This window comes from Melospiza georgiana, chromosome 1 (assembly GCF_028018845.1).
Source record: "Melospiza georgiana isolate bMelGeo1 chromosome 1, bMelGeo1.pri, whole genome shotgun sequence".
NCBI lineage: Eukaryota > Metazoa > Chordata > Aves > Passeriformes > Passerellidae > Melospiza > Melospiza georgiana.
Genome location: NC_080430.1, coordinates 131,421,879 through 131,434,210, shown reverse-complemented (window position 1 = coordinate 131,434,210; position 12,332 = coordinate 131,421,879). Strand labels below are relative to the sequence as shown.

Here is a 12,332-nt window from a genome sequence, read left to right as displayed (position 1 = left end):
AGTTCAACTGAACAAATGTACACAACTTGTATGTTGGCAATCACAAAAAGTTCACTGCTCTTCAAGAGGAAAAAAACTTGCAAACATCTGATGAAATCTATTATTACAAAGGTTTAAAAAGTTTAAATTTGATATTATCTCAGTGCTGTGAGATTAAAATACAATTCTAAATGAAACAGATACTGTGAGATATGATTAAACCTGCCCACTCTGCTGCATATTTCACATTCCCTTTTGTGTCTGCACGTAATCCACTTGCAATAATAAATAAACTACCAGATGCTGGAATGAACAGCTTGTCCAAATAAGTCCACTGCATGCAAAACACAGATAAATGTGAATTAAAAGTACAATATTAGTTTAAGGAGTGTTAATAGTGCTCCAAAGCCCAGGACAAGAGACCTTTATTTTCAAGTATGACCTCTCCAGACAGAAAGGGAGAGAGATTTGCCATGAACATCCAGCAGGGAACTAAATTCAGGAGTAATGTGAATAATCAGTCCACTCTAACCAGTACAGTCATGATTGCTTTTAACAGCATTACATTTGGGCCTCACACTGTCAACAGGGAAATTGTGAAAAATGTGCAAGGGTCAGATGAAAAAGACTGTGAAACTGCAGATACAAGAGACATAGCAAATTTCACTCGCTTTCCACATCCTGGTTGTCTTTTGCTGGTCTTTGTGTGAAAGATCTTCAGTTATATCCCTCATCTACAGCTGAACAAAATATTATTATTCTATTTTTTAAATATTCTCTTTTTTTTGGTTAGCCTTTTAATGATTAAGACCCCAGTGGTAGAACAGTTTATATGTCTTCTTATGGATTTTATGTCTGAAACTTGTTGTGGACCTGCACAGAATGCCATCCCTTCTTCAGCTATAAATGAACACCTGATCATTAAGACTGGGGAATTAGAGAAGACAAGAAGCAATACCAGTCAAACTGTGCACTCCACTGGTGGTGGAGTTTGCTTCACCCATAATGTTCTAAGGGACCAATTATGTGAGGAATAAATTTTGGGTTTGATTTTTTTTTAGTATGAAATATTTTTAGTTCCTTTGTACAGCTGTATCATAAATACAGGCTTGATCCTGCAACTTCTTTGTAGCTGAATTACACCTCAAACAAAGGGCAGGTTTCCTGAATAAGGACTACATAGCATGCCCACACTGTTTTGTCACTGTGAAATATGAAGCCAGTGAAGAATGTCATCTGGTTTCACTTCTTCTAAAATACTTTCTTCAAAGAATCTTTTCATCCTCTGAATTTTCAATAAGAAAAAGAAAAAAGCAATTGGACATAAATGGAGTTAGGAATAGACTAAAAGCTCATTAGAACTATGTATTTCCTGTAAACTGTTTATTTGAGTTGAATACAGCATTTTCTAAACTACTTGGGCTAATCTCCCTGCCAACACAGTGCAGCAGGTGCAAAAAGAGGCATGAGCTAGCTTCCAGACCTGGAAGCAGCTTAGCCTTATTGGTCTTCTGCCAGGGCTTGTAAAGGAGGCAAAGTTCAGCTAAAAAAAGGCAGAGGGTTAGGATTTTTTAAAATTTAATTAACATAATCAATGTTAAAATTATAATTTCAAGCAATGCAGTTGCATATGTGTCTGCTTGGTCGAACTTTGAAGTTTCCCTCTCTATGACATTCACATGTCAGAGCTGTTATGGAAGTGCAAAACCCAAGTCTTTGCCTCTGCCCACCAGCAGGATGATCCCTTTATGTGGATCACAGCCACAGAGGCACTCATAAAAGGCAGATGTTAGCTCTGCCCATTCCTCAGTCTTCCTAATGAACCAGCAGGAGTGAAAGGCTCCTCACTCCCAGCTTTTTGGCAGCTTTCTGAAGTAACCAATTGGAGCAAGGCTTGTAGCAGTTAACCTCCCCACTCAGAAGAATTTCACAAGTCCTGAAGTCGATTCTGCAGGCATTGCAGCTCCAGATGGGAGAATATGGACAGCATAAGAGAAAGAATTACGGCATGGGAAGCTCACTCATTTGCTTGTGTCTTGGTCCCCTTGGGAACATTCTTTACACAAAGCAGTATTTCTTCTGTGTGCAACTGTATGGCTAAGGCAAAATGGCATAGGGAGAGTGCAGCAGTGCAGCAAAAATTAGGTGACTCTCCTGGCAAGCTGGATGGCAGCAGAGCTAACACCAGCTCCTTCAGATTTGGTATCTAACAATAATACTGACAGCTAAACTAAGCCTTCAGATGAACTGCCTTCACACTTACCAAGATAAATGTTTCAACCTGTACATGCTACAGCATCTCTTTCAATGTAAACTAAAAGTAAATTGTGGGCTGCTTTTCCTCTGAACCTTTCCACCCCAATGGTAAATTATGAGCCAAACAAAAAACAATGTCTGTATGTGTTGCTGTTGTTAAAAAATTACCTTTGCTTCTTCCTCTGCCCCACGGTGTTCTTCTGCCAGAAACAATGGCAGCCATTGTTTTTCTAATCTCTTCTGGACACATTGCTGAACTTGTAGCAGAGCCTCTGCCGAAAGCTGATCATGAAGGCTTTGTCTCCTTCCTCCACCTGAATGCATTAGCTAAGCAATCCAAATACAATAACACATGACATAAACCTTTGTGTATACCAAAAGTCCTTTATCTCTCTACATCCTTGATTTAGCAAAGCATGAGCTTAACTGTAAGCAAAGCACTTAATGCATGCTTACCCAAGGCTCACATGTACTTTTCATAAAAGGGAACAGATTACATTTGTCCCTACCTATAATAGGATACAGACTCTGGTGAATAATACCCCAGCTTGACCAAGTAAATTGCCTAAGCATCAAGATATATCAGAGCACCACAGCTCAGACTTGCTGTCTGTGGCTTTACTGACATACTAAAATAGAAAACTGGAACAAGTCACTGGGCCTGAAAGTCATTTTTACACTTTCTGAGCTGTCTTGTGCATGCTTTGACTGTGGCCTAGATCACAGTTCAGGAGAGATGTTCTGTAAGAGGTAGGGAGGAAAAGCCTGAACAGGAAGAAAGGGACCTATACAACCATAATAGAACCATACTTGTGGCCAAAAATATAGGCAAGATTTGAGGAGATAGCTTGGAAAAGCTGGAGCAGACCCACTTGTGGATTTTTATCTCAGTCACAGTGACTGTTCTTTATGAATGGCTCTGTGACTGCTACCTCTTCTTGTTGTTCTCTGGTAGCTGGGCTGTTGGGTCCAAAGAAGTACTCATTGTTTAAGTACTTGGTTTCAATGTCTTTCAATTTTTCATCACTTTTTTCTTTATCCTTTTGGAGCATCTTTCTGAACTCTTCAATATCTAGCCAGCACATGAGATCCATGCTACAAACAAATTTAAACAGAATGTTATTTCAATATTGAGTTAATTTCATCAACATCCTAGGGAGTTATTAGTTTAACCACAACTATACCATACCGAAGTATTCAAGACCTAAATACCAGGTCAGATTGGGCTGAAATGTTATGTCATTTTTTCTCTGCTAGTACCATCTGCTGAGATCATGGCACTTGCTGAACAGGCAGAGCAAACTTTTATCTTAGAGATCTCACTTAGGGTCCCATCTGGGGGTACCCTGAAAGGAGTAACCTCCTCAATATGCCACTGCTAAATCCAGCAGGGACTGTGGACCAGAACCGTCGTGCAGAGCTCACAGAGAGAATGAAGAGTGAAGCAGATGAGAATTTGAATCAGTACTGAGGCTGCGAGCCCCTGAGAGATGAGCTGACACCTCCTGCTCTGCCTCCTTGTTATATTGCCTGAGAAAGGAGCAGGGATGACAGCTGGGAACATCAGCCCAAGAAATCACCCCCTTCCTGCCCCGTGTGAAGTGCTAGAGTTTAAGTCAGTCTGCAGCTGAGCAGATAAAAACAATTAATGGCAAAATTTGTTTCTAGGGCTTTTTGTAGGCTGCTTTCTCATAAATTACCAATTCTATTACTTATTTAATTGGTGACAAATCACTTCAAAGATGCAGTTCTCAATCTATATATTGTTCATAATGTTTGAGTGTACACTATAAATTTAAATTTGTTTTCATAGAATCATAGAATGGTTTCATTCTCTAAACCAGACAACAGAATAAATGACATATCTACAATTTTGGTTTAATTTATCTGACTGTTTTCTGACAGTATCTTATTAGCTGAAGTTATATGAACATTTTAGTGAGTACATTCATTGTATCTGCAGCAGGAAAAATGAAACATTGAATTCAGACAAATCTGTTTCAGTTTTCCATTTGGTTAATAACTGGCTTTTTCAAAACATTATTCTATGAGTAAAATGTTCAAAAGCATCTGACTGATTTAAGGAACAGATGTTCTCCTTTCAAAAGTCTTTTGAGACCCTTACTGAACCCTAAGTTCTATTGAGACTGAAATTCTTTCATTTGCTAGTTCATCACAACATGACTAAGTTCACCCAAATGCAAGTGATCCAAATTACTGTGGTTTATGGTGTAACTCCTTGGCATCTACCTATGAAAACTGACCAAATATGTGCATCTTTTTAAAAAGTAAAATATATAATCTTCAAGTGTGTTAGATAAACTGTTTAGTGGTGGCTTATCCTGGCATAGTGGATCAGCAGCACATCCACAGTCAATTAGCCTGGCGGGACTAACAAGTGGTAATTCACTAACCCGAAGTAACACAAACTGTCCTGCAATTGTGTGAATATATCCTATACATTTAAAAAAGTATTAATTAATGGAGCTTTGCTTAGTTTCTTACCAGAATTTGTGCACAGGCACTCAGCAGCCTGTGCTTCCTAAAACTTGGATCACTTACATTTGGACATTATCAGAACCATAAGTTTTGATGAAAAGGCAAATGACGTGTTCCTTGGTTTTTTCTGACATTTTCCAGACTGCATTAGTTCTAGGATCCCTTCAGCTTACAGTACCATTAAGCACCTTTATTGTAGCATGCCAGCTGGACTCCAGAGTAACTAGTCTGGACCCAGCCCTAAAACACTGTTGAGAGACTTTTTCAAATGTTTTTCTTCATTATGAAGGTTTATTAAAAAAAAAAAAAAAAAAAAAAAAAGGCTCCATAAATTGAACATTTCTCTGCCTGGTTCTACCACTTAAAATTAGACTTGTCTGTGATGAACAAAGCAGGAAATACCAGAAACAATTCAGCATACCTGTCCATGACCTGTTATCTGCTGATTCCTACCATTTCCCCAATGAACTAGAGAGGAACTCAAGACTAGTGGTCTCTGAACCGCAGTATGTGAAGGAGGTGTCCAAGACCATTTGTTGAGGGGCAGCAAAAAAATATTAAAACTTTAGTAGCACATGTATATAATGTATAAAAAATTATATATATATACATACACACTAGGGTTCCACACTCAAAAAGTTTTTACTGATGAGATGCATGAGCAAGAAGTTTGGAGACCACTGCTCTAGGCAACTAACTCAGAAGTCACCTGACTATAGGCAGTTAGACCATAAGAATTTCCATCTGAACTCATTATCTGCAGTCCTTTTGTAGTCAGTAATCTTAGGAATGATCCATCCAAACTTGTTTTAGATTTTACCTTCAGAATTAGGAATATTGTGTCAGAAGTGTATATTTTTGTCTCTCTGACTGCAAAGAGAACCTATGTGATAAGCAGAAGTGATGACATTTTATCTTGGCCAGAGGAGTTTTGTGCCAGACGCCCCTTTCTGGGCAGTTTTGAAAAAGCTGACTAATATCCAATGTAAAGCTATAGCAGTGCTTGACTAGAAGCAACAGTCAATACGCAAAGCATCAACTCATGGGAAGCCTGACTAAAGGAAGGAAGCAGCAATTTAAAGACAAAAGAAAGAGTATCAGCTTCTGTTCAGATCTTACTTTTAAAACAAACAGACTCACCTTTTCAAAGACCCTGCCCAAAATTGTATCTGCTACAAGCTAGTACTTAAATCTGCTCAGCAGACACAAAACTGTGGTTGCTGTCACACTGTGACAATAACATGCCTGTTTTCTATTTGTACATTTTTATAATAACCAGCTTTAATTTTTAAAATGTACTAAATTGAATCTGTACTAAAAAAGAGAAAATTTTACTCATTATAGGCTAATTGTTCAACTCATGGGTTTGCCACTAATCAAAGCAGAAACTGAAAACAGAACTGTAATACAAATATGTTTTGACAGGAGAATTTTTACCCCAAACATGTTAAGACAATTCAGTTGTCTGAACAATGTGTCTGTGTGCTTCATAAATATGCAAAAACATTTTTTAAAAGACTAAAATCTGTCAACATTTAGATAGCCAAGACCATTAGCACATATTTCTTCTGAACTTAGAAACAGGTAAAATAACAATAATGAAGAAACATACCTAGCAGAATGCTTATCAAGAAAAGCCTGGAACTGTTCTAACTTCTCTTTGTCATGGATCAGGTCAGACAGATTAGGACCTGCCAATTCTTTGGGAACTTGATGCAAGTGCTGATCTTCTTTGAGAGCCCCCGTGTCAGCAACAGTATTCTGAGGGGAGAAATTATTTTGCTTGCATAACTGTTTTTTTCACCTCTGCATTTTGCTCAGTCTAATAATCCTTGCATTAGATAACCTATCTCTGTAAAATAGCTTTCTAATCACTAAGAAAATAAATTGAGTTAAGGCTCCAGCTCCTAGCAAGCTTTACTTTTATGTTTGCTTTAAACATATCAGTGTCTGCAGGTTCCATAATCAAATAATCCAATATATACCTGTAATTCCCTTGAAATGGAGCCATTTACTCAGGAGTAGAGGCCCAAAACACATTCCACAGACTTTAGGTCTGATGTTGATGGAACTGACAGAAGACCTGTGTATCTAATTAACACAATGACTGTCAATCAGTCCCCAAAATGAATGGTAGAAATCAGACTATTTGCTTCTCCAAACTAGCATCTGATCAGCTTTTCATTGCTGATACTCAAAGTGTGAACCCTCTCCGTCAGAGAAAGGGTTTGTTTTTGTTAGTAGGTACTTGTCTTACCTCATCCTTCTCGGAACTCACTTGATGCAAAGCCTGGAGCTCTCTAAAGTACACGGAGTCCAGCTGTTGAGTTTCTTCCACCAACTCCACCTAATAAAAATAATATCTTGTATCACCCCTACAGTACACATTATAGAAAGATGGAGAACTACATGGGCATTTTGCCAGTGACAGTGGATGGAAAAGAATACAACTGTCAGCGATGAGACTGATGTCTAGAAGAGACAAGAAGTCACATTCTTGTGACAAACAATTCTATCAATAGCTCTGGTAGAACACACTTTTCCCATCTGCGTAGGCTCAGATGCAGATTTCTATAGATAACTACTAAATAACCTAACTATAACTTTAGGCAAATTGATTCAAAAATTGCTAAATTCTAATGTGTACATAATATATTGTGTATGTTTTGCATATATTATATTGTGTATATTGGATCAGACATACCTGATTGCCTATACCAGCAAATTGTATGCCAAACAGCCATTGAGAAGCAGAAAACCAGTTCTTAAAACTAGGACTCTCAAAGGGAAATGTCAAGAAGACAGAGTGCCGCAGATTTAGAGAAACACAAATTTAAGTTGAGAAAGATGTTAAAATAGCTAAACAATAAAGATGAAAGCATTCTGACTTTCAGTCTTGTCCTATTTCTTAAATTATTAACTGTGTGTGATTTGAATCCATGAAGTTGGCATTTTAACTTAATTAGAAGCTGTATGTAACTAGAGCAATTCTTCAGTTATGTACAAACAATCAGTAACTGTGAAAGAGATAGGTGGTAACTTTCCTTGCTGCCTAAATCATTTTAATGCAGATTTTAGGATATTTAGCAAAATCGAGCCAATGCCTTACACTGATCTGCATGCCCATTACAAAGATTAGAGAGCTGTGATTGTCTTATACAAGTGTTTATGCGCCAGAGAGAGAAGAGAATGTTTAGAAAAATATTCATTATATTTTCATCTAAATGTGAATACCACACTAATCACTGTGTTATCTGAATGTCTTCAAGCTCAACGTAACTTTATTCCATTGTTATAAGGTGCTTTGGGCTATTCTTTCCCTTAGAAGAAAATATAGTTTAAAATTAAATAGTAAAACAATTCAAAACATTTTTCATAAAGTTTAAAGAGAAAGCAGACAGAGGCAGAATGAGAGTCAACAGTAAAAAGAAACTCTCCTGATTTCATACTTCATTTAAAGAAAAAATGTAGATATATTGAATATGTCCCAAATGAACAATTTTGGACTCACCTAATTCTTGATAAAATATCTTGTTTCATTATGGGCCAAATATATCCTGATATAGAGTAGAACAAAGGGGAAGAGTAGAGCCAGGGACTGAATAAAATACAAAGCAGACGTTGTCTTTGTGCTTGGGAAGGAGTGTGCCTAACTATCAGCCTGCAGCTAGTACAAAGAGACTCTAGTGCCTCCTAGAACAGGTCCTTTAATGTCTTTGCATTGTAACTCTTCACAAACACTTGCATTGTGCAGTCAAAAGGATTTTGTTGGGGTTTTTTGTGCTAAGATTAAGATCTTTGTGTTGTTAGAGCACTAAGAAGTCTGCACGTAGCTTCACTTGCAAAGGAACACATCCTCCAAACTGAAAGGGCAAGAGATTATCCCGTGGTTAACTCAAGGAGATATAAACTGATCAGACATATTAACGGAAAAGTATATCTCTTCAGTTCTTACTTTTCACTAGAAGCAGTGAAAACAGAGAGCTCTAAAGCAGACTCCTTCTTACGCAAAAACGATGTACGAGAACCCTCGGCTGTGCTGATGATTTGACACAGTGAGGACCGGCAATAGACTCTAGACAACCCTTACAGATAGCACACACAGAAAATACCCAACTACAAAAGATTAAAACTAGCCTGATAGAAATTACATAAAATTTCAGATTCATGAAAGTATCAGTCAATTCCAAGGTGCACTGCAGGTCATAAAGAGTTATAGCTGAAATAGTTCAGAAAAAATAATTTATCTGAAAGGTTGGAAAAGACGTTGAAAAGCAAAGAAAATATTTTACAGATATGTTTGGATTACTATATTTCATTTCACTAAGTTTCTCAAAGTTTCAAAACTTCTAAAAGATATTATGTTATCACAGGATGAGAGAGAAAGTCCCCTCGTGAATTAAGTAGAAGGTAGAAAATCAAAACCAAAGAAATAAATAACTTTCATTATAGGGTGGGGTTCCTATTGTAGTCTCACAGGGACCTGCACTGAGGTTGTTTTTTAAACATTCAGAAACTATGTGGAAAGGAGGTGAGTGAGGAGACAACAAAGTTTGCAAAATGATTCCACAGAGCAAAAAATTAAATTGACTGTGAAAAGCTGCAGGATAGCAGGACACTTCAGCATCTGCGTGATAAAAGGCCAGCTGAATTCAACGATAATAAACATTAAGTCATTCCAATAAGCTCCAAATTAGGGCTTTCCATTAGTAGTTATTACTTAGGAAGGAAATCTTGGAATCATTTACAGATGGCTATTAGCTTACATTTTGCACATCCACTCAAAATTCACCAGGAGTCAAAATGACAGGGACAATTAGGAATGGGCAAAGAGCACAACAGAAAACATGGTTCTGCCACTGGATGATCCCTGGTGCATCCAGACTTTGAGTATTGCTTGCATCTCATCAAAATAATATAATACATACAGATGGGGCAATAAGTGCAACAAAGATATGGAACACCTTTTGTAGGAGGAGAGGTCAAAGTGTCTAGGATTCTTCAGTTTCAGGGAGATCTAATTGAAGTGGGATATCACAGAAACTTGTAAAAGCATAACAACATTGAGAACAGGACAAGATAATAATTATTTACTTGTTCTTTGTCATATACAAAACTAGGGCACCAGGTGAAATTATCAGGGAGGCCTTTCCAAACAAATCAAGATACACATTTTTTCTCCTATTGCATGACTAAACCATGAAACTCACTTTTACAGTGAGGCTGAAGATACATCACTCAAGATACACTTTACAGAAACCCACGGAGGAAAAAAATTTCCTCAAAGACTATTAAAATCAAGAACATGGATAAGACCTCTGTTCCATGAACTTTCTTGGTTGTAAAGTGCTGAAGATAGCTCTATGTCTCTTTTCTGTTCTTACAATCTGTTTTTAAATTTTAATACTGGTTAGAAGACCATTCTCAACTTTGATTTTAGGTATCAATTCATCTAGTTTTTCTTACATGCATACATGATACAGAACCAAAAACAGACTGTATTACAAAACTTCTGAAAAAGGAGATGTCAAAATATTTTGCAGTGGGCAATGTGGGAATGTTATTACAAGCTGACAGAAGTATCATCAATAAATGATGATATTTCTTATAAATTGGAGATGCTTCATCTAACCTCATACTGAAGAAAAACAGGAACAAGAACCAACTTCCTGCCCTCTCTCTCATGACTTTCCACTATAAGTTTCTCCTTCTATTTCCAAGAGAGAGATGCTAAAGACTTGAAATTAGAATCATAGAGTATCCTGAGTTAGAAGGGCCCTACAAGAATCATTGAGTCAACTCCTGATCCTGCACAGCACCATCCCCAAGAGTCACACCACGTGCCCAAGAGCATTGTCCAAGCACTTCTTGAATTTTGTCAGGCTTGGTGCTTGGCCTGGGGAGCCTGCTCCAGTGCCCAACCACCCTCTGGGTGAAAGAACTTTTCCTAATAGTCAACCTAAACCTCCCCTGACACAGTTTTGGGCCATTCCCTTGGGTCCTGTCACTGGGCACCACAGAGAAGAGACTGGTGTCTGTAGACCACCTCACTCTCTTCTTCTCCAGGCCAAACAAGTGACCTCAGGCCTTGTAGGCTTCCCCCCAAGGGCCTTCACCACCTTCATAGCCCTCCTCTGGACACTTTCCAAGAGCTTTGTATCTTTCTCATATTGTGGCACCCAGAAGGAGTTTGACCTTCAGCAAGCAACTTGTAGGTAAGTTTACAAATAACAGAGAGCCACAGCATCCACCACTGTCATCACCATTTCTTGTTGTTATTGGTCAGAGGCACAGCCAGGATTGCAGCCCTTTCCTCTGACCTCCATGAGCATGCTCAATTCAAACTTTCAGAACATTTTGGGATTAGAACTGAGTACACCTCTGAGCCATTTTTTCAGAGCAACAATCCAAAAATTGTTTGGGGCAAATACAGCTGAACCACCACATCAAATTTCCTCTATGCTAAGCAGCAACTACACTTAAATTCTAAACACCAGAAATATCTACTGTCACTGCACTGACACTCTAAAAAACCACCTCACTACATGCTTATCATTAAAAATACAGAGTGTTTGTGGGCAATCCATCATTAAAAAAATTACTTCTGATCAATGGTACAATTGCAGAAACATGAAACTTCCTGAGTGCAGAGATAAATTTTACCATAGCAAGATGTGTTCCTCCCCAGTTCACAGGCCAAGGAGTCCATGAAGCCCACAGCTTCCTTTCACATGAGAAGTCTGCTCTCCACAAAGAGCTCAGCCTATTTCAACTTATCAGGATAGAAAGGAGTAAGTAAAACATCTTGTAATACTTCTCCCTTCTGGAGTATAAATACAACAGGGTTCATATAAATGATCTTGTGATTTTCTTCCCAGAAATAAGAATTTTTCATGGTGTCATCCAGATATTACCTTTCTATAAGTGTATTTGTCTTCTTCCACCATCTTCATCCATGGTTCCAGCAAAACAGTGAGGATATGTTCTTCTGCTGGGTCAAAAAGGTCCTCAAAAGCCGGGTCAATTTTGTGATAAATTATATTTTTCTTCTCTTGATGAAGTCCAGTGTCCATACTGGCAGATGGAGCAATGTAAGTTGCATAAAGGAACTGCAATAAAACAGAAGAAAACTGTATCTTAGCCATGGTACATTTCAATGGTCACAGACCCTTGAAGGAGAGAATTAATGCATATTTCTCCCCCACTGCCCTGGTGTATGTTCAGAACTAGTATTAGTTCAAAATTCAGTTATTGACATAATGAATCCCCCTGCCATTTCTACTCTTACTCATTAAAATGGTTAATGCAATTTTCACTTGGATATATTTGGCTGATACTTAAGATTCAGATAACCACAATTATTACTGCAACTGCACTCCTCATGAAGTCACACTGTTGTTTTGCAGAATATGGGCTGGGCCAACTAGTGAAGGCATCTTAGTTCTTCTAAGAGATGTCATTTGTAAATCTGAGGTTAAAATTAATGAAAAATTATACTATTTCATTCTCTGTGGAGGTTCTCTTTGATAGTTTTTTCACAATTGTGAGACACTTATTACTGTACAGGATCCATGCAGGAGATACCACTGCACAGCTGA

The 12,332-nt window shown here is 37.9% G+C and overlaps 1 protein-coding gene across 1 annotated transcript in view; it reads right to left on the bottom strand.

Moving 5' to 3' along the window:
• Positions 1-12,332, bottom strand: part of RGS22 (regulator of G protein signaling 22) — a 60,029-nt gene that overhangs the window by 14,532 nt on the left and 33,165 nt on the right. The window contains exons 16-20 of the mRNA XM_058028288.1: positions 11,649-11,843; positions 6,992-7,081; positions 6,347-6,495; positions 3,168-3,330; positions 2,404-2,562 (exon numbers count right to left, since the gene is read on the bottom strand). Of these exons, the coding sequence (XP_057884271.1) occupies positions 2,404-2,562; positions 3,168-3,330; positions 6,347-6,495; positions 6,992-7,081; positions 11,649-11,843 (756 nt within the window). The remainder of the gene's footprint in view (positions 1-2,403; positions 2,563-3,167; positions 3,331-6,346; positions 6,496-6,991; positions 7,082-11,648; positions 11,844-12,332) is intronic.